Source organism: Mustela nivalis (assembly GCF_964662115.1).
Source record: "Mustela nivalis genome assembly, chromosome: 11".
Lineage (NCBI taxonomy): Eukaryota > Metazoa > Chordata > Mammalia > Carnivora > Mustelidae > Mustela > Mustela nivalis.
Window position 1 is genome coordinate 25,396,078 of NC_139030.1, and position 23,633 is coordinate 25,419,710.

The following is a 23,633-nucleotide window of genomic DNA, read 5'->3' on the forward strand; positions in this document are numbered from 1 at the left end:
AAACCACTTGATGGAGGTAAGTGAAATACTAGAAATCTGAATTCGAGCATGCCTTAAGGTACATCCTTACAGGATCAAATACTTTAACCACCAAGATAATTCAGTGGAATTTACCTGGCAGCAAAGAAACTCAAGGAAAGTTAGAAACATGAGTATTGATGGAAGGGGAGCTTTGACACATTTGTAAATGATTGAATTAAAGGTCCTCATCTTTTTAATCAGTAAGCTTAAACTCTTAGTAGAGTCGGTTTAAATCTAAAAGATAACTCAGATTTCAAATGCTATCATTCAATGTTAATGTTCTATTATTTTTTACTGTAATTTTTTATTTTTAATCTGTAATTCTTTGTTCAAACAAACATTTCTTATGAAATTTAATATTTAAAAAATAGATAAATCCTGACAGGACTGCCCTTACACACACACACACACACACACACACACACACACACTCATACAGTCACTCACTTTTTAGATATTCCTATGGCTCCTGGAGACACTTCACTGTGGTTGGATATGATAGTATGAAAAATTAGTACAGAAAGGTTTCTAGAATTAAGACAAGAAACTAGATCTCCTTGACTCTCATTTCAATGAATTCTCTGTGCTTTACTTAGTACAAATTCTTTTACCCTTTCTTTTTGAAAAAATATTTGAAGACTCTTTAAAAGCCTTGGGAAACTTCTCATTATGCTTAATATTAAAATCAAATTCTATAGCATTTATTTACAGTTTCTTATAGTTCCTAAACACTTGAAGTTTCTCTCATGTCTGAGACTTCTGTGCATAATGATAACACTGCCTGGAATGCACTTCCTCATTCTGTTTGCATACCTAATTTTTTACATCAAGAAACTCACATTCCAACCGGGGCAATTTAGTCAACTAATACAGAAGCAATTATACTAGACGGAAGAATACAGTAACAGGAATGCAATCAAAGGGTTGTTAGGGTAGCTCCATAAGAGACTGTGATTTGGTAGAAGACAGTAGCAACTGAATGGACTTGAAAACAAAGATATAATTTTCATTGGCAAAGGTATCGAGATGGTGGAAATAGCAGAGGAATCAGGACAGACGTTGGAAAACGTGGAAAATGTTACTAGATTTATTCTTCAGTTTGGTCTAGGATATACGCTATAACGAGAAGTAATCGAGTATAAGGGGAGGGAGGTAGAACAGGTTCATTCTCTTGTAACCCTGACTGCCATATTTATATATAACCAGAAAGAAAGAGCTTTGAGCTAACATCGACATAATCAGAGTTACACTTCAATAAGATCAACCTGGCAGCAGTGAGTGGAATGTATTAGAGTCCAATTACATGGCATTACATGAACCCAGGCAAGAAGCAATGAGAGAAAGAGCCAGACTGGTGACAGAGACTGAAATTGAGGGGCTGGAGCTTATTAGCTAGAAAATGGAAAAAGATGAGTTACTTAATTGTCCTGAAGTCTTAGAATATGATTTATTTAAGAGCTTTTGGTGCCAGAGTGTCTACAAAGTTTGCTCTCTCTAAAGTGACCAATTATAGAATGTGAATGTGAGAACTTAACCAAAAGTAGAAACAGCTATTTAGGGAAGTGCAACCTTTTATGGCTCTATATAATATACTGCAGATTCCAAATGAGAACTAGGATTTCTTCTGGTGAATATTGCAATACTTTATCAGGTTGGGTATGGAGATTTTAGGAAATAATAAAGGTTTGATCTAATATTAAAGAAAATGGAGGACATTTTTCTTTGAGTGACTAGATTTTTATAAAAGTAAAATTTTTTTCTTTTTAAAAAAACTTTTAAATGATTTTATTTGTTTATTTATTTGAGAGGGAGATAGAGAGAAGACATAAGCAGGGAGGAGAGGGAGAAGCAGGCTCCCTACTGAGCAGAGAGCCATAAGAGGGGCTTGTTCTTAGGACTCTGGGTTCAGGACTCAAGCCAAAGGCAGATTCTCGAATGACTAAGCCACTCAAGTGCCTCTAAAATTTTTTATTCAAATTCCAGTTAGTTAACAGTGTAATATTAATTTGAGGTGTACAATATGGTGATTCATCATTTCCATACAACCCCCAGTGCTCATCACAAGTGTACTCCTTAATCCCCATTGCCTATTTCACCCGTCCCCTGCCTACCTTCCCTCTGGAAACATCAGTTTGTTCTCCATAGTTGAGTCCATTTCTTGATTTGCCTCTTTTGCTTTCCCTTTGTTGATTTATTTTGTTTCTTAAATTCCACATATAAGTGAATCGTATGGTATTTGCCTTTCTCTGACTGACTTATTTCACTTAGCATTATACTCCCTAACTCCATCCATGTGGTTGCAAAGGTATATTGAAACAGTATAAACCCTGAGTACATGTTCAAATGCCCTGCAACATACATCAATAATTAGCATTGTCTCTGTTGATATTCCAAAGACTCTGAAATGTAAAGTCCATTAACTTATTGTTTTTTAAGATTTTTATTTATTTATATGACAGGCAGAGATCACAAGTAGACAGAGAGAGGGAAACAGGTTCCCTATTGAGCAGAGAGCCTGATGTGGGCTTGATCCCAGGACCCCGGGATCATGACCTGAGCAGAAGGCAGAGGCTTAACCCACTGAGTGACCCAGGTGTCCTCTATTGACTTCTTAAAGCAGCTTAAAATAATTTTGCATTTAAGCAACATATTTAACATTATGAAAATAATAGGAAGTATAGGATTTGTGATCATTTTAAGCTTCGCCCACAATTTCTTTGCTTTCATCTCATTAACCTTAAAGTAGTCATGTAGTGAATTACAATTAAAAAGTTGTTATTTTTCAGGAAATATTTTCACATAACTAGAAACTAATGCACTACAAAATTTAAAGCTGACTTCCAGACTGACAAAAAATGTAGATCATTTTCTCATCCATATGGCTAAAAGGAAATTTGGGGCACAAGCTGCAACCTATGTACGATCTAGCAAATTAGTATGTGTAATATAGTACGTCTTAAGTTATTATTCTTTCATAGTAAGGCAAGCAATATGGAAGAGAAATGTATCTCAAAAGTACTTTTGTAGTAAGGGCTCTAGCGGTTATGTTCCCTGCATCCTTTCCCAGTCCCTATTCCTGACCCAGCCTCCAATACGAGGACAGGCTTGGGGTAGGACACATTAAACACTTACACTTTGGTTGCCTTTGTCATATGAAGCTTGACATTTACTCTGTCTGAAAATTACCCAGATTTTGCTTACTCAGACCGAGATATTACATAACGAAACAGGAATGGGTATAGAGAATCACTTGGTGATTCCATACTATGGCCCTAGTGCCCTATTGATTCTGCACAACATTTTAACTGTCATTTTAACTGCAAGTGCGCGCACACACACACACACACACACACAGATACCTTACCTTTGTCACAGTTCTCTTCATCACTTCCATCCACACAGTCATGAACGCCATCACAGAGCCATCTAACTGGAATACAGTGGGCTTTATTTCTGCATCGAAACTGATCTTCCTTACATTCAGTCACACAGTCCATCTGTTCAAATACAAATAGGCACTGCAGTTTTCATTAATGATAATGACATAGTCACAGGCAAAATAAACATGCAGCTGATAGTACTGGGGATTGATTACACCGTGGGCTTTCTTTTATTTTGACTAAATGAGTATAACCTCTGCAAATGACAATGGGGCTTAGTATATGAACAGCATGCAGACTCAGGTATCTGTTGCAATTTCTGTATTGAGTGTACTTGTCCTAACATTTTAGACATTGCTAAGAATCAAGAATCTGTCTCTTTACCCTATTTTTATTATGTTTGCTTTCCCGAACCTAATTCATGTAATTCAGAGATTTTAATCAAATGATAGATTTTACCTCATCAGAACCATCAGCACAGTCATATTCTCCGTTACATTTCAAAGATGCTGAAATACATCCTCTGCTTGCACATATATATTCACTTGATGAGCAAGTAGGAGAAGCTGAATATAATTATAAAGTTAAGATTTAGATTTGGTAAATTGAATGATTGGTTTCATAGATAAAAACATAAATAAGCATGTAAAAAATGCAAAAGCAGCAATGAAGGTAGTTTATATTATTTAAACTATAGTCCATATCTGATATCAAAACTTTATTTAAAATGTGTTTCACAGTATTATTGCATTTCATTAAATATACCTAAAAAAATTATGTAATAACCTGTTCAGTAAGTATTCAACTCACCAGACTAAAGAAAGAAGGAAAAAAAATCTATATAGTCTCCACCTCTTTAGTTTTGAAGAGTTAAATGAATTTTCCATAACTTTAAATTAAATTATTTTAAAAACAAAGGCCTTAAATTGTTTTTAAAATTGTAAAGAGATTTAGTGACCCTTGGAAATGTTAATTTATATATGTATCATATAAATCTAAAAGTAGAAATCTTGGCATAGTCTCATAGACCCCATGATATCTAGCTGGCTGTGTTGACATAAATGTCATATTTGCATAAGTTCTGAGAAGTACTTTTGTTTTGGGGTTTTAAACATGAATAATGCAAAATTAACTGAGTCTATAGCAACTTTATGACATAGAAAATAAAAATAGCAAGTGGATATTTAAATTACTATCAATATTAATTCTAATTAATTGACACAGTAATTATGATTGTTGCCTTTGTCTATGGGTTCGAATCTGCTAGGCCAATATTCAAACCTCCGGGGTTCTTGGCCTTATACTGGTCCACTAGGGAGCCAAATATACTTATATAAGGAATCTGTGATCTGAAATGCTTATTTCCAGGATTCTAATAAGTTTTTTCTTAGAGTTTTAACTCCTTTTAATTGACAGTGTTTGCCTAGGGGTCTGTATTCATATGGAGTCTGAGAACTAAATTCAGTAAGAAAAAAGATGCAATCAATTACCAATATGAACTATGTGCATTGTACAGACATGTAACAATGTGTGGGTCCTGTATCTGCTACTCCCACCTGGGTTCTCAAAGTAATGCTTTTGTGGTTATACATAGATTATAACATAATTTTCTTCCAGGAATTCTTTTTTCTGTAAGATAATGTTATTAAAATACCTAAGGTATAAAAATTAAGTTTTAATGAGCATATTTATAAATCCCATACTTAAAGAATAAGAATGTATCATAAATTGGGTATTCTTTTCCTGTACTCTGGTCTTGCTTCCTGATTTTATTTTGATTTTGGACCAAGATGGAAATAGAAATAATACATTTACACATTTTCTCAGTTGGTATCATGTTGAAACTACTAAATTCTGTTTCATAACCTTCATTTCCTTAACTGAAAACTTGATTTTTATTGCACTTACAGTTTCAACATATTTCATTTTGCCATCTTGGAAAAATAATTCCAAATGGTGTGGAAAGAGAGAGAAACTGGAAAATCGAATTTTTAGGAGTTTAATGCTTGGATCCCCAACATAGTAATGATCTTACCTTCCAAAATAGTTTCAAAACATAGCAAGGGCACACCAATGAATCCATCTACAAATATTTCTAAAATTTTATTTCTGAAATAGTAAATGTGTGTGTGTGTGTGTGCATTTGCCATTGTTTTCTGTACATGATTGCCTAAATTGAAATTATACCTACTTAAAATATCAGCTAAACGAACTATCACCTCAGTCATTTTACCTGGCTCACAGTGTTTCTCATCTTCTCCATATTTACAGTCTTCATGGCCATCACATTTCCATTTTGCTGATATACACTGACCGTTGGAACACTGGAACTGATCTTTGGAACAACTTGTCTCACAATTTCTCTGTCAAAATCACACAATGCAGTTAACATAAGCTTTTATTTTTTTATTTTTATTTATATTTTTTTGAGGGGCAGCAAAGCAAAGTTTATTGGGTGATAGTACAAAGCTCCCAAAGAGGGAGGGGACCCAAGAGGGTTGCTATTGGAATTTCTAAGTCTAGGTTTGTTTGTTTTGCCTTTTTTTGAATTAACATATAATGTGTAATTTGTTTCAGGGGTACAGGTCTGTGAATGATCAGTCTTACACAACTCACAGCACTCACGATAGCACATACCCTCCCCAATGTCCATACTTCAGACACCCTATCCCTCACTGCCCTCCCCCGACAGAAGCCCTCCGTTTGTTCCTGAGATTAAAAGCATATAACATAAGCTTTTCGACAAACATATACAAGCCCCAAAGACAGCTAGAAACCTCATGAACAGAAACCTAGAAGTGTAGAAACCATGACTACCACATACAAGAAGCTCAGATGGTCATTTAAGTCTATGGTTATATATAGCAAAAGAATAACAATTTTCTATTTTCATTTGTCTTTGCAAGTCATAATAAAACAGAAAAAGGAGAAAAGAACCTAGATCCCATAGTTATATCAGAGATCATTTTCCAATAGACAGTTATGGGATAATTTAAAGATAATTATAGGTGACAATTAAGATCGTGGGGGGAAATTAAGTGTTAAAAAATTATTTCTAAGCATATACATTCAGTTCATTGCGAATCGAATGACAGGATGAATGTGAAGCAAAGAACCCAAAAGCAAATCTGTTTTGTGTTGGCACAACTTCCCCACATGACCTTCCTTTCTCCTTCCCATGCTTTTTCCTCACTACCTGTCCCTTCACAGATTAGTTGCTGTTTATAATCTTTACCGCTCTTCCAACATTTGTTGTTAAAGAACTGTGAAATGAACTGTCACAATTGTCACTTCTACTAGCTGCATACAGATTTTATTTGGAATTCAAACAAGACAGTAGTAGATATATTTTTGGGTCCCCTTTTTTTTTTTTATTTTATTTTATTTCTTTTCAGTGTTCCAAAATTCATTGTTTATGTACCACACCCAGTGCTCCATGCAATATGTGCCCTCCAAATACCCACTACAACTGTAAAAAACAAGGAATATAAATTAAAATTACATGTAATTCAGTTTCAGTAGAAAAGGGAACATGTCTGTATGAATAGGGATCATGTGTGTTGTGAACCAAATATCTAATATTGTGCCATGATTTAAATAACTGCTTAGGAGGTATTTGTAGAATTAATGATTATCTCAACACTAAAGGAATTTGAGTAAAATAGTTCTATAACAAATGGCACTGGTATATCTGTATTGTCAACAATATAGAAGATTGCACTTCTAGATACTTTTTCTCTTAGAAGATTTTAATCTAAAATAAATTACAGTATTGTTGATGAGTGTGTGTGTGTGTGTGTTTGCAGGTTATTTAATTATCATTTTAGATTCTTAAAAGCATACAGAAAGAAATAGAATAATGAACCTCATGGCCCCATCCTGCTTGTTTAACAATGATAGACACTTCACTATTCATGTTTCATATCCTCCTCCACCACATTTATTTATAGTCTGGATTACTTAACATAATAGCGATAGTATTAGAACATTAATAATATCACAAAATTTGCAAAAATTCCTTAGTATAAGTCATTCCCGATCAATATCCAAAATATTCTCATTTTTAAAACTACATTAAGATAGTATTTGGTAGAATAAAGATCTAAAAGAAGTTTACACTTTGAATTTGGCCTGAGTTTCTTTAAATGAATGACTATTTCCCATTCTCCTAGGTTTTTTGTTCGTTCGTTTCTTTGTTTGTTTGAACGTCATTTACTACTTGAAGACACTAGGTTATTTGTCCTGTTGAATGCCTCTGGTCCTGAATTTGGCTGATTGAATCCTAAAAGAGATACTTTTGTGACATCTAAAGTGACTAATGAGATTTTTGTTTTTTAAAAGTAATATTATAAACACATGTATTTTTATACATGTATTGTATTTCTATCCATTACAGTCAATTTTTTTTTTTCCTGGTATTCAAGTTGTCCCTTTGATTAGCAGAAAATCCCTTCAATTAGCTCCTATGTATTCTGGACGTTATAGTAATAGCCTTGTTCTGGCTTAACAAGATGTTAGTGGCTCATTTTGTCAATTTCCTTTTTCAGATCTAGAACTGGACATTTCTCAAAGGAGTTGTGTCTCCTTTAATTGGAAAATGGTATTTAGAGGCCACTATGTGAATGTTAGGATGAATCTATAATACTGAGATGTCATCAGTTTAGCTAGGAATTATATATTTTTAGAAAGTAAGATAAATCAAAATCTCTTACTGATACTTGTGAATTTAATATTACAGAATTTTTATTTACTTTTTTTGTTCCTACATTGGTATCCCCTTTCTTTTACTTAAAAATTCTGAGTGTGAATAATATGAAAACTAAGCATTTGATCTGTCCTATTCTCAATATATGCAAGCTTCAAATTAGCAAAACCAATATTATTACCAAATATATGAACACAGTTTAAGATTCATTTGCATTTTTTGTCCATACAGTGCAATATACTTAATGCAGAGAGACACAGCGAGAGAGGGAACAGAAGCAGGGGGAGTGCGAGAGGGAGAAGCAGGCTTCCCGATGAGCAGAGAGCCCAATGTGGGGCTCGATCCCAGGACCCTGGGATCATGACCCGAGCTGAAGGCAGCTCCTTAATGACTGAGCCACCCAGGTCCTAAGTACTGTATTTTAAAGTCACTTTAAATAATTCTTTTCTGCTATTAATGTGATACACAATGACATTGATCCAAGTTATTATTATTGGTTAGCTGGATATGAACAAGCTAATTACATTATCAGTTAACATCCTTATAAAACCTCAAAATTTTATCTTTTGTTTCTAAGATGAGAGTATCCTGTGTGTAATTTGGCTTTCTAGCCATTTGTTCAGTTCATTTTTTTTTTTTTAAGATTTTATTTATTTATTTGACAGAGAGAGATCACAAGTAGGCAGAGAGGCAGGCAGAGAGAGAAGGGGAAGAAGACTCCCTGCTGAGCAGAGAGCCTGATGCTGGGCTCGATCCCAGGACCCTGGGATCAGGACCTGAGCTGAGGGCAGAGGCTTAACCCACTGAACCACCCAGAACCCCGTTCAGTTCATCGTTTTGCTTGCTTCTTTGTTTGTCAATGTAACCTGGCTTTCTAAACCTTAAAAAGAAAGAGGAATCAACTGCCTGTAGCATTAGACACTTCATTACTTACAGACTATACTAAATGGCTGTGAACGTAGAGGAAGACCACCTTTAAGACTGGGTTCAGTGTATAAACAATGAATCTTGGAAAACTGAAAAAATTAAGTTAAATTAAAAAATAAAAATAAATAAATAAATAAAAAGAACATAATTTAGATTCCCTAGTGGCATATCATGAAAATGTCTGACTAATGGAGTTCTAGTCAGCGATCAAGGAACTGCATAACTTCCATTAACTTAGGGCATGAGATAAATGTGTTAATAAGACTAATCTACTTTCATTTGAATTAAGATTTTAAAAAAGAAGTGTTTGAGTCTGTTTACATACCTTGGATATCTAGTGAATAACATGGAAGATGAAATCATAAGCCTTAAGCAGTATATCTTTACCTCTTGAGGTTTCAGGGATTACACAGGGTAGGTGAAACAAACTTCCATGGTATGTATGAGTTTATGTGAAAAGTGTTTCATTGGGTAACATTTAATATAATTCTTGAATAAATGGATACTAAGTAAATATGTAGCTGGGCAATGTAAGAGTTTAGCTCCCCTATGAATTTTTTTTTTAATTTTGTTTTGACTTGTTTGTGAACAGCCCCATGAATATAAGTGGTATTTTTCAATTTCTCCTGAGAGACCTTAGCAACTCCCAAGATTTAGGTTTTCTGGCCTTTACGTGAGAAGTTAAAAAAACATTTGTTTCCAAAATCTAGGCTCCTGAATGTGACTGGGGAATTTTCCAACACAGTGTTAGAATGGAGAAGTGGTGATGCAACATGGGGGCTTAAGTGGGTACGAGAAGAATAAATGAGAAGAGTCCAATCTTAATAAGGATACCTGAAGACTGAGAAAGAACCAGTCTGCGTGGTTCTATAAATAGTAGAGACTTACAATGTCTGCCAAAGATGCAGAAAATCAGTGGATGAGTAAGGAAGTTTGACTTGAAACACAGAAACCTCTAGAATAGCAGAATAGATTCTCTCCAGGAAAACCTAGAGTCCATGGGATGACTTTATGAGGGGAAAGTTCATATGTGAGAACTTCCAGAGCAGCAGAGCTCTCAAAATTCATTGTACCCTAGAACGAACCATGGTGGCCACTGAGTACCAGACACTTCATTTTTCATTTATCTCTGAGTAGGACTGATTTCACCAGTGCTGTGTTCCTGATATTAATATGGAAAATCATTAACAGAGAAAATCATGAATAGTGATTATTACTGGACATTTCTCTATTTTAAAGTAAAGAATTACAATTCACTTTAGATTTGATTGATAAAAAGATATTAACTGTGTATCATCTACTTTTTAAAAAAGATTCATGGAGTAATTAACAGCTGAGACACAAATACATAGAGGCATAAATAATAAATTGTGTGAAACATTATAAGTGTTAACACAGTCTAAGTTTCCAGAATCATCCAGAAATATTCCAGAGTTTTTCACATAGACTTTATTATAAATGGGTTGTGATTCATCATCTAAGCAAAGCTGAACCTGTGGTTTCATGAAAATTGATGACCTACATCGAAGTCTGTAATAGTATATCTATTGAGGAAAGAGACTGGGGAAAAGAAACTGTTTAAAATGCATAAAAATATTAGTCCTGACTATAAATATTGCAACAAATTTATGAACAAATTCACAGATGGCAAAGGCACCAGCTATAGGGAATAAGATTTCCAAACATCTTATTCCCAACCCAGCCATTCACCACTTGAGGTAAAACAGATTATAAAATTAACTGTAAATAGTAGCACAAGAGCTATTCCCTGCGCTGGTGTGTGCCACACAGCACTTAGATATAATACTACTTATCTCATTGTGTCAGGAGTAAAGTGCATTTCAGAACTGTCCATGTCACACCTCACTGGATTGAATAATAATTATTATAAATGTGACTCTAAAGAACTTTCTTTTTTGTTTGGCTTGGCAAAGTGACTTACCTCGTCAGAGCCATCTGCACAGTCAAAATCTCCATCACACCAGAACCTTGAAGAAACGCAGTCCCCATTGGCACAGAGAAAATCTTTCAGTGTGCAGGTCTGTGGCTCTGGGGACACACACACAAAAAAATAGCACAGCTTTATTCTATTATATGCAACTGCATTCTAAATTTATATGACATATAGTATGAGGTAGCATTAAGAAAAAAGAAGTTAGCCAAGCAGAACCAATAAATTGTTTAGAAAAAATTGTTTCATGAAGCATCTTTGGGACATAATATAATGATTTTTCACATTTATTTTATAGTTATAAATAGAAAGTGGTATTTCAGAAAAAAAAAGTATAAGAAGTATAAGAAAAAAAGACAATAGACAGCCCACTGTTTAGTAAAAATGTAACATCAAAGTAAAAGAAAAGACACAGAAATCTACATATTACATAATAACAAATCTTTTTCAGCTGTTGGAATTCTGTCATTTTATGTATTTAGTTTAAGTAAGTAAGATGTTTTATGACCGTACTCATGGGGCTATTTACTACTTGAGTAGTAAGTCCAGTCTTTGACTCTTGACTTCTATTTTGCATTCTAATGACTTCTGAATTCGTCAATTTTGTCTCCAGAAAATCTCGAGTTCATTAAAAAAAGAAGGGCACATGGCGATATTATTGGACATGACTGGGTGGGTAAGAGAGGAAGGGACAGAAGGAGGCTCTTTTTAAAAACTGCCTCTTTGTTTATGCAATGTTTTGTTGATGTTCTGTATCATTTACCTGCCATTTTAGATAATTTGCCGTTATTGATTTAATTGTGATTCACCATCTTCCACACAGGACATAAGCCAAAGAATATGACTTGCTACTTGGCTTACCTCTGATACGGAGTATGTTTCCTCTAAACAGTGAAATAGGATTTTAGAAATTTTTCCCTGTGGGTAATCGATATGACTGCTAGAGATCATCTCTTGTTTAGTTCTTGTTCTCTAAATAGAAGTGATATCTGGCATGAGGGAAGACCCCTTTTTGTTTTCTCTACTCATTAACTGTATTTATAGCCGCCTTACACACAATGATACTCTTACTCAAGGGAAGTAGGTATAACAGACATTTAATTTAAGGAGTATCCACATGAAGCCCAATTATCTGCATAAAGAATGTGGCTCTTTCAGTCTGCATTTGAATATTGTTCTAAACAATCACTCAGTTTTTAGCTGTCAGGTAACGGCATCAATGTTTGGTATCATAAGGGCTCTTATATTTCCACAGAAAAATCCCTCCTGAGACCAGTGTAATATGGAAAGTGTAATATGTATCAGCATTTTGTTCTGCTTTGGGACTTACCTTCATCTACAGTGTGACTTTCAGTCTATGAATAAGACAAAATGCTATTCAGTGCGATGAGAAAAAGCCACTTAACAGGAGGATCTCCCTCATTTCTCAACATTCCTTTGTTTAGTGAGCATGACAACTACAGTTTCTCCTTTTGTCTTTGCATTGTATGTACATACACCACATTTTAATCTCAAAAACAACAGTATAAATACTGAGGCAGTACTTAACAATAATAATTCCTACCAACTAGTGATTGCTTATTTGTTGTGAAGCACTAAGTGAAGTTAATGCTAAGCACAGGAATTAACTCAACAATTAATCATAACAACTGTATGAGGTATAGAACCCTTTTGTAAATGAGTAAACTGAGAGGATAAAGAACTTTCTCCCAATCACCCTGCAGACAGAAGAGCTAGTATTGAACTTGAACCTATGCAATCTGATTATGAGGGCCTGTACTATTTACTAGTAGGCCATATCATTGCCCCCCATACTACTGAGGAAATAAGGTGTTCACATATTACAGAAATTAACAATAAAGCCCTGAGAGCAAGTTACTTGTTAAAGGTACATGGCTAGCAATGTCTAGTTCATTTAAAAATAAAAATTAAAAAAAAAATTCTCTTATCATTCCTCCATACTGAAGCCATTTCACCCTCCTGTTTGCAGACATGCAGTTTTCTTCTTAGGGAAAACAAATTATAGTGAAATTAATAAATTAATTAATAAAGAAGTGCTTAATCTATTTAATAGTGGTAAATAACAATCAAAATGATTTTCATTAAAGAATTAGAGAGTATTTTTTAAACACATTGTATTTAAATGTTTACAAGTAACAGCAGTAGAAATATCAAATTTCATGGAGTTGGAAGTATCTGGATGGGATTTTTTTTTTCTTTTAATATTTTAACTTGACTTTATCTTAAACATAAGTGTGTTCATCATATGCCAAACAACAATGACTTCACAAACTTTGACACACTTTGCTATAGTAAGGGTTGAAGGTTGTTGATCTAGGATGATAACAAGTTATGTTATAAAGTATTTCAAAGCATTTGACCAATAATTCCACAGGACGGTTGTTCTATAGAGACTTTGTTAATATCATTAATTACTCTATTCAGACGAACTGAGTGATTTGTTGGAAAAAGTTTTTTCAGTGCATATGAAATTCTGTAAGTTTGTAGCATGCTTTTAAAGCATGCTGGCATTTCTTAAGAATGCCAGCAAAACCACTTCTGAATAATAATCATGAATTATTTATGCATAAGTGTCATCAAGGAATGGGATAGCTATAGCTAGTCTGTTTTTAACTCTCATCTATATGCCTCAGAATCTTTTGCCACTGGATGTCTCAAAAGGAAACTCTCTCTTGAGGAAAAGGTAATTTAGTTATGAAAGAAGGTACTGAGGGATTATATTCTCTTATTGTTTCTTACCTTTGATCTTTTTTGGATAAAGTATAAGACCTATTTTAGATCTTGAAATGATAGTGAGCATTTTTCTTGTTAAAAACAAAATTAACAAAATGATTTTATCTGGAAGATAACCCATTTGGAAAGAAAACTTGAGTGTGAAAATTTCCCCAGTATTTCCAAAATGTGTTTCTCACATTAACTTTCTCTGATATTACCTATGTCCCCAGATCTAAAGTAGATAGGGAACCTCATGCATGAATAATTGACCAGGTTTCCATAAATCTTATCTAAACATGCCAAATTAACAAAAAGAAGCCTTTTCAGGACATCTTTTGGAAGGTCGTTCTGGATTCTATAGTAAGAATAAAAAATAGGGACATTGTATGGAAAAGTCACTTCCCTCAATACTAAAGGAGGCAAAAACATACAGGCTCAGAACTGAAAAAAGCTTTGGAAGCCATCTTGCACAAAATTGAAGAAACTAAGTTTAGAAAATAAAAGTGACTTTCAAAACCACAGAGTTAGTGGCAGAGCAGAAAGGCTTCCAAACTTCAATTTCTCTGCTGAGTATATTATCATAAACCCTTGGTGATAAGTTCAAAAGTTATATGAATGTGGGTGTAAGCATCTGAGGAGAATTTTTAGAATACAATTAGTATAACTGACATGCTATACAAATAATCTTCTGATATAAATTCAGTGTGAAAGTACTAGAAATTCAAATAAGGCAGACACAGCTTGTCTCTCTACAAAAACCTTAATCTGGTTGATCAAGTTATTTGGTGCTTTTAAATCTATTGGATTGTTAGTTACTTCTTAATAATGCAAAGATGTAAAATAATTTATTTTGCACATCAATTACTTAGAGGGCATACATGCCATATATATTGTATTTGTTGCTGATAAAGATAGTATAGATGATAGATTCATCAGATATTTCCAAACCTTTGATACAGATGACAAAATAACTTCAATAATAAAAAAAAAAAATTCTTGTTTTTAAGAGCCTAAATCATTGTTGGAGCACAGTGTCCCTGCTGAACACTTAACAAGGGAAATCATCAGCAGATGATAAAAAAAAGACAATGGACTAATTATCCCATATAAATATAAAAAAGTAGAAAGCATAATGGATTTAAAACATCATTGTAGTTAATTGCTCCACTATGATTCAGATTCTTCCCATATCTATGCCTGGAGTATTTCCAACACAATTTAAAGAATAAACTCATTATATCAGATTCATAAACAAGTAAGTCCAAAAGTGATTTTAACAATACATTGCTAATATTATAAATGTGTCAGGCCCTGTGCTGGACCCTGAGAAATAGCCCTGCTCCATACACTATTTCCAGATATTTAAATAGGAACTAAGATACATGCAAAAAAGAAATGAGTGGTATAATGGAATGCAGGGGAGTGGTTGGTTGACAGAATATGGTCAAATTTTTAAAAAAGATGCTGTTGTTGTTTTTAACCCTAAGGCTAATTTATTGTCTCTGCTATACTTCTCTACTTAATATTTTCCAACAATAACCACCAAAAGTGAACCAAAATGCACACAATTGACTAATGATATTTAGAAAATGTGTAACAGTACACTGTTATCTTTTTTGGCATACTGTTATCATCTATATACATATTAAAATTAAATTTATATATGTGATGTGTTATATAGAGAGTTCTGATCACAATATGTAAATAGTAATTTATATGTATATATAATAATGATTTATTATAATTATATACATGAAATTATAATAGTTTCAATAGATAATGAGAAATTGAACATATCTTGATAGCATTTTTTATGGGAACAGTATGTTTTCTAAAGCTGACTTCCATATAACCAACTTCTGGGTGTTTTATATAGCTATTATGTATTATTTTCTCTTTCTTCATTGACCGAGCTTCTGTCCATGTAGAACTAGTATTTTTGATGTTTGAACATTATCATTTCTTTGGGTCTATTCATATACTATCTTCAAACACCACTCAGTTATTGAGATCCCTCAGTGCTTCCTCTTACACACTCTCACACGCTTACCATGTAACCAGTTCTCTGGTACTGGTCCTGTGCATGCCCTCTATCCCACCATGTCACAACTATAACATGCTTCCTTTTTGTTCACGGTCATTAGTCCCCTGCAAATTCATCAATGTTGCTGTCTTACGCCACATGATCAGAATACATGGGAACTAAAACTGAGTCACACATAATTGGGTATTTTATACTGCAATGCTTGGTATTGTAGCCACTCTCTTGCTTTTTCTTAAGGGTTCTATGGCTACAGTGATTTATCACTAACTTTTTCCAGTGATGAGTGAGAGGTGTGTTCCTTCTTGTGTTCTTGCCTAAAAAAAAAACTTTTAGGAGTTGCCCGAAAAACCATTCTCAACCACCTAGGAAACCCCAGCAGACTCAGAAACAGGTTATCTCCACCTTTCATTCTTCTTCCCCTTCTTCTCCAATTTAGCAGTAACCTAACTTTTAACACAGCTTCATCCACCCCTTGAACAAAGTATTTTCAAAGATGTAAGTTTCCAGCGTGAACTTCTCACTTCCCTTCTCCTGTTTTTCAACATCCTTCAATCTTAAGGCACTTCTTCTCAGGTGCCTTATTGACAAGTAACACTCAAGGCATCTAAAATTAAGCTAAATAGTTTTCTGTATATTTAAGCACTGAAACAGAAGTGAATTAAACAGAAAGTGTGTATATAATTGCTTCATTTTTATATTTGATCTTCTATTCCTGCCGCTCTTATCTCATTAGGTTTTTATTTTAATCACTGGATAGAATCTGAAAACCTGCTTTAAAAAAGAATCTGGAACACCCTAATGTGTATCTTTGAGATATACATGTATATCTATATATCTATATATATCTATATATAAATACATATATGTATACATACATATACATATTTGTATTTTTTAAAGATTTTATTTATTTGAGAGAGAGAGACAGTGAGAGAAGGAACACAAGCAGGAGGAGTGGGAGGGGGAGAAGCAGGCCTCCCACTGAGCAGGGAGCCTGATGCAGGGTTCAATCCCAGGACCCTAGGATCATGACTTGAGCTGAAGGCAGATGCTTAAGGACTGAGCCACCCAAGCATCCCTCTTTGCAATATCTTTTACCTTTTTAAAGAATAAGATCAGTTGAGATATCTATATGTGAAGGAGTAATAAAAGGTCCCCAAATCAGAGTATTCTATAATCTTAATGATCCAGCGATTTCATACTTAATGTACCTGATGATCAAACACCAGTCAGATTAAGTTTCAAAAGTTATTTAAAAAAAAAATTTGATAATTTGCAAACTGAATATCAAAGTGGTTTATTAAGGCTGTGACTCTACTAATTATACGCTTTCATAGAAAATGTTCCTATGTTTTAACATAACAATATCTATTTCATCTCCTGTGTCTTGGGAAATGAATACTCTTAGTCCAATGTGTAAGAGTAGACACTATAGTTATCATCGATTGAATCCTTTCTGGAAGTAAGCAGAATATAAATATTTAACAAATGGAATTTGATTATTATCTTATTTTAAAACATGACTATATTGCTTTCTTTGTTTAAACAGCACTGTGAGAAAGTGCTGGTAGGAAATATATTCAGAAATTAATACTAGAATATAAAGATGCTGTCACAATTTTACATACTGCCATACTTTTTAGAAAATAAAATTGTTGGACAATTATTGTCTTTTAAATTTATTACATAAAAATGCAGGAGGCAGATGATGATAATAGTGTTATTCTATTTTCAGAGAAAAGCATCCTGAATACATATGGTGTTCACCACTCCAGAGAGAATAAATGATATTTCGCTGAAAGATGCTCATGGGTAAATTTGTAGTGTAAAAGGATTTGAGACTGAAATGAAATGAATACCATCCTCTAAAGAATGATATGTTTTGTTCTGTCTCCACATCATTCAGCCCTTTGTATGAACTTGCATCAAGGGCTCACTTCATTGCATGCTAATGGGTTGCATTAAACCTCATGATACTTTCATACCAATTCTGATAACTATAAGAAAATAACTCCCAGTATGTGCATTTCAATAATTCTACCATTTGAGATTCAGGTCAATTTAGTCTGGATATTCTTGCCCAAATGTGAATATATGTATAAAAATGTGAGCTGCAGGACAGATAGGTTCAAATTCATACCTTAACTGAACTAAAAATTGCTATCCTGCTTATTGAATATGCTGTCAAGCTCACCGTGTTCTCAAGCGAGAGTTACTTACTACAGTTTTCTTCATCTGAATTATCACTGCAGTCATTTTGGCTATCACACCGCCAGTGATCTGGAATACAGTTGTTGTTTCTACACTGGAATTCATGAGGCCCACAAGTCTTTTTATCTGTAAGAGAAAGAGCCAGAGTTTGTGTTGTTGACTTCCATGAAGACTTCCCTCATAATACCCTCACCGCCATGCCAATTCCAGGGTATCTGACATTTCCTCAGACCTTAATTCAGGTACTAACTGAGAAGCATCTTTAAGAAAAGCCGAAGGCAAGTGCTAAATAAAATTCATAGTAATGTCTTGTTTTATGTTGTTTTCTAGTCTTGCTTTCATCACTAGCTAATTACAAAGCAACTGATTGGCCCACCCATATAAAGTCAATATAAATCAATAAAAAAAATCAAAACTATTAAGAACGAACATTCTCTTTAGCACTCCCTCCCTAAGCCATCTTCTATTTCTTCTGTAAGGCAGCAGAAAGAAATGGTTATTAGTCAGAACCTGAGATTGTCATTTTACCTTTCTCTCTACCTATCAACTGATCTAAATTCAGAGAGTATAATAAAATCTAATGTGTATAGACCTTGAAAAATAATAAAGTGCCATCTCACTTGAACTCCTTAATAATCCCACTGGGTGTAAGGATGGTATTAACTTGCCTTTCACTTTACAGATGATGAAAGACAGACTTAGAGGTTAGAAGCTAGATGAATCTTTACTATCATTAAGTAGCATAGTCAACATATATATTTGTGTGATTTTACTCTTGCTTTAGTAGTCTTTACAACATAATCTGTGTCCATAATGGAGCCAGAATCAGAATGAATACAATAAGAATTTATTTAAAGTTAGATTACTCATTCTTAAATTTCTGTAAGAGTAATAGCTAACTGTATATTGTCTAAAGCACTGCATCTTAAACTTCAATGTACATATACATAAATTACTTGGGAATTTTGCTAAAATGAAGACAGTGATTGAGTAGATCTGGATTTCTAAGAAGCTCTCCAGTGATGACATTCTCCTTAGGTCTATGAAATATACTGAGTAGCAAGGGCCTGAAACATAAAGATGGGATAAATTCAATAATATAATGATAATAAAATTATAAATGTTAAAGTATAATTTAGGACACATTCTCCTTTCACATACTTAGATCGACTCCACATTCTCACTGGTATTAGAGATCTACAGTGAGTTTAACAACTCAGACTAGTAAAATAAACTAATTAAAGGAGAAGATAAGCTATTTGTTACTAGTTGGTACTCTTTAAAATGTGTCTTATAAAATTCAAACTCAAATAAGATTATGAAAGCAAAAGTGATTTAGATATAATTAGAAAATTAAATAATGAACATCTATTGAGGATCCAACCCACCTCTTGGCAAGCATTTTCATAAACATGATCATATTCAATTCTCATAACCTCCCTCAGAAGTATTGTTATATGCATTTAGATGAATGAGAAAATAACTCTCAAAGAGTTTAAGTAATTTCTCCAATATTACAAAAGGTATTAAATGGCAATGGAGAAGCTTATATCCAGATCTTACTCCAAAAAAATTTAACATTTCTGTGGAAATTCTCGAGACAGAATTCAAATTTTTCAAACTTGTCAAATGTCTACAGATAGATAGATATCTTCATATATGTCCATATATAAAAAGCCTATCTGTCCCTCCCTTCTTCTCTCCCTTTCTTCACTGCAGCCTACCTGCCTGCTAATGATTACTCAGATCCCAACTTCTGTCACACAGTGCTGTGTTTGGTGATATATCCTTTTTGCCTATGTTATACCTAAATTTAGATTTAAAAATTGGCTTAAAATTTGTAGATGTTCTAACATAGCACTTGGCACATTTCACGCAATCAAGAATTGTGTTAGGATGATGGGAAACTTAAATAATGACCATTGAAAATATGGGGTTTGGGGATTGGTACTGAATTTTGTAGATGGTCGTTATATTTTGGCATTTAAACAAAATTCTCTGAGACCACAATTCCATGTTTGTTTAACATGGCTTTATTTATTCTTCTTTCTGTGTTACTTTCATTACTTTTAAGTATTATTTTAAAATTTTAGGATATAAGAAAGTCAGAAAGATCAGACCTGAGCATACAAATAGACTATAGGACCTAGTATTACAACATTAGCTCCAAGCAATTTCCCATGGATACAAAGTGTTGAAACAAGAAGTATTTTTTATTTTTTTTTCTGCATCCTATTTTACTTTTTTTCCTACTACGTTAAATATTTGTATCATATTTTGTGTTTGAAAGAGATCTGCATTTATTTCTTAACAAAAACAAGTTACAGTTCATTGCAAAGATTGGGGCATGCAAAAACAGTAACATTGAAAGATTAATTGCCTTATGCAAGGTTATTCAAATTTTATGTTTCCAAATTATTTAACTTTTTGATCCATGACATTGTTTACACAAATTACAAATGCAAGCTATACAATCCGTATAGCCTTGTTCTGTATTTAAAGTCTCCCTTGAGGAGATTAATGCAAATATAAATGTAAGTGTATTTTTTTTTAATAGAGAAATGTATGATCAAGTTAAAACAGCAGTTCTCAAATTGGCTACACGTGAAAATCACCTAGTAAACTTAAAAATCCCTTTTCCCAGTCAATATTCCACATCAATAAAGTCAGACTCTCTAGGGTGTAACCTAGACATCGGTATTTTTATGAAAACTATATGACTGATTCCAATGAACAGCCAAGATTGAAAATCACTGGCCAAAAAAACTGATTGAAGAACAGAACATATATAATTCCACATTATATAATACTCTACAGTAATTAATATAAAATGTTCACTATATGAAGTTTTCTATTAATTCAAATTATTATATAGCTTTGGAACAATGTGTTATTTTGGAGGGTATTATAAATATAGAGAAAACAAGTAAGTATCTGAAAACTTGTATTTTTTTTTAATTTAAAATAGTTTCACATGAAATACAGATACTACTTAAAATTTGATCCTCCCAGGGGGACTACCGAAATGTAGAACTGTATATGGTGTATACTGTGATACTACTGGCACTTATATAAGGGTGACTTCTGAAAAAAAAAAAAATCTGGTGTCTGCGATGTTTTTTGAGCCAGAACTGAGGAAGTGGGTTGGGATACAGGAGTGGAAGAGAAATTTAAGTTTCTCATTGTGCCAAAAGAAATCCAAAGGAATGTACAAACTACTGAAAGCAATAAGTAAATTTGGTAAGGCTACAGGATACAAGGACTCAATATATTTAATTATATTTCTCTATATTAGGAATAACCAGAAATGAAAATAAAAAAGAAAACTTTTACAATAAAATAACAAATACCTAGGAATAAAACTAGTGAAAGTTGTGTAATATCTTCATACTGAAAACTGTAAAACACTGAGAAACTGTAAAACACTGAGAAAAATTGAACAATGCTTAAGAAAATGAAAAAATATATCATGCCCATAAATTAGAATACTTGAAATTTTAAAAATTTTCAAATTAATATAAAGAATTAATTCAATCTCTATCAAAATTCTAACTTGTTATTTTTAAAGAAATAGATTATCCTAAAATTATACTGAATTGTAAAGGATTTAGAATAATAAACCAATAATGAAAAAGAGGAAAAAGTTGGAGAATTTATAATATCTGATTTCAAGAGTTTCCATAAAGCTATAGTAATTGAGAAAATGTAGTAGTAAGCAAAATGAAACCAGAAATATAAGCAAACATATGTGGTCATTTTCAACAAGGACTCAAGTCAATTTAATGGAAAAAAAAACAGTCCTTTTTAGTGAATATTGATGAAAAAAAGTGGCTAGCCATAAGAAAAACACAAATCTCAACCCATCATACTCCATACAAAAAAATTAATCTGAGGTGATCATAAACATAATGAACATGGAAATATATTTTCATAATCTTGGAGTAAGCAAATATTTCTTGGGCAGAACACAAAAAGAATTAATAATACACAGAAAGTTGGTACATTTGACTTCAGAAAATTAAAAAGTTTTATTCTTTAAAAGATACCATTAAGAAAATGAATAGGCAAACAACATATTAAAAAAAAATATTTGCATACAATATATCTGGGAAATTACTTCGGTCCAGAATATATAGAAATTATCATATCTTATACATTAACAGACAAAAGACTTGAAAAGATACTTCACCAAATAAAAGATATTTGAATGCCAAATATAGGTTCTCAAAATCATCAATCATGAATGTGGTGCAAATTCAAACCAGAAGATACCACTAAATACTTAGTGAAATTGCTCAAATCAAAAAGGCCACACTAAATTTTCATGAGATTACAAAGGACTTGAAACTCTCTCTTCTGGTTCTTAAAAGGTAAACATATAATTACCCTATAACCCAGCAATTTTACATCTAAGTGTTCATGAAAAATGAAAACAAACATTCACAAAATAAATTTGTACAAGAAGAATAAATTTGTAACAGCAGCCTTATTTATAGTAATCAGTATCTAAGATATTCCAAGTGAAAATATATCCATGCAACTGAAAACTACTCAGATATAAAAAAATAATGAATATAACTTAGAAATGAGATATAACTTAGAAATGCTTTTAAAACTTCATGCAAATGAAAAATTCACAGGCAAAATTGTAAATACTAAATGCATTTATGTATATGACATCCAAATACAAGTAAAAGTAATCTGTGGTGTTGGAGAGGAATTGGGTTCCAAAGGGGAATGTTAGGGGAATTGACTAAAAGGGGCATGAGGGAACTTTCTAGGGGGATGGAAGTGTTCTGGATCTTATTTTGGTGTTTGTTGAATGCTGTATAAAATTGCCAAAATTAAAGCGAACATTTTAGATCTGAGCATATAATTTTAATTATATTATATTTTATTTTTTTTTATATTTTTATTCTTTTTTCTTTATTCTCCCCTGAGCAAAATTTATTGAGGACTTCCTGTGTGTCAGGCACTGCTGGATAATTATATTTTAATTAAAGATTACTTCACTATTAGATCGCAAGGCATTTGGAAAATCCAAACATTTATACTATGGTAAAGAATTATTCATTTGGTCCCTCAATGCTCAGGTATATTCAAAACTGAAGGGTAGTCTGAAAGAACATTCTGTTAAAAAAACTATTTAAAGTCTCAAAATTTAAATATTCCACACTAAGTGTAAACAACAGCATGTATGTTTCACATCCAAATGTCTCCAGAGATTTTTTTATTTGGCATTTGAAGCTACCATGTATTCATTCTGTCCTAGACATTTGTAGTATCAGTCTGTAATTATCTGTCTTCATTTTTGGGATGATGATTTCAGTAGTAATAAGAGCATTGGATTTCCTAAGACATAAGATGCACTTTGTTTGTACCTGGAATCACTCTGACCCAAAAGCAGTTAGTTTTGCCTCACCACTCTGAGATTGTGACCTGAGCTGAAATCAAGAGTTGGACCCTTAATTGACTGTTCTACCCAGGTGCCCCTGTATATTAAATGCTCTAAAAAAATAATATTTTAGTGGTTCAATAGATATCTAACCAAATTGAAATTATACACTGTTTCACTAGTAAGACTTTACTATTGCTTTAGAAAATAAAATGTCACTTGTAAATTTACCATGTGTTTTATTCAACAGAGAAATCACAACT

General features: G+C 33.0%; 1 protein-coding gene across 1 annotated transcript in view; it reads right to left on the reverse strand.

Annotated features, from left to right (window-relative positions):
• The window catches only part of LRP1B (LDL receptor related protein 1B), a 1,916,825-nt gene that overhangs the window by 141,096 nt on the left and 1,752,096 nt on the right, over positions 1-23,633 (reverse strand). The window contains exons 67-71 of the mRNA XM_082690181.1: positions 17,985-18,101; positions 10,976-11,082; positions 5,635-5,764; positions 3,861-3,967; positions 3,386-3,518 (exon numbers count right to left, since the gene is read on the reverse strand). Coding sequence (XP_082546307.1) covers positions 3,386-3,518; positions 3,861-3,967; positions 5,635-5,764; positions 10,976-11,082; positions 17,985-18,101 — 594 coding nt within the window. The remainder of the gene's footprint in view (positions 1-3,385; positions 3,519-3,860; positions 3,968-5,634; positions 5,765-10,975; positions 11,083-17,984; positions 18,102-23,633) is intronic.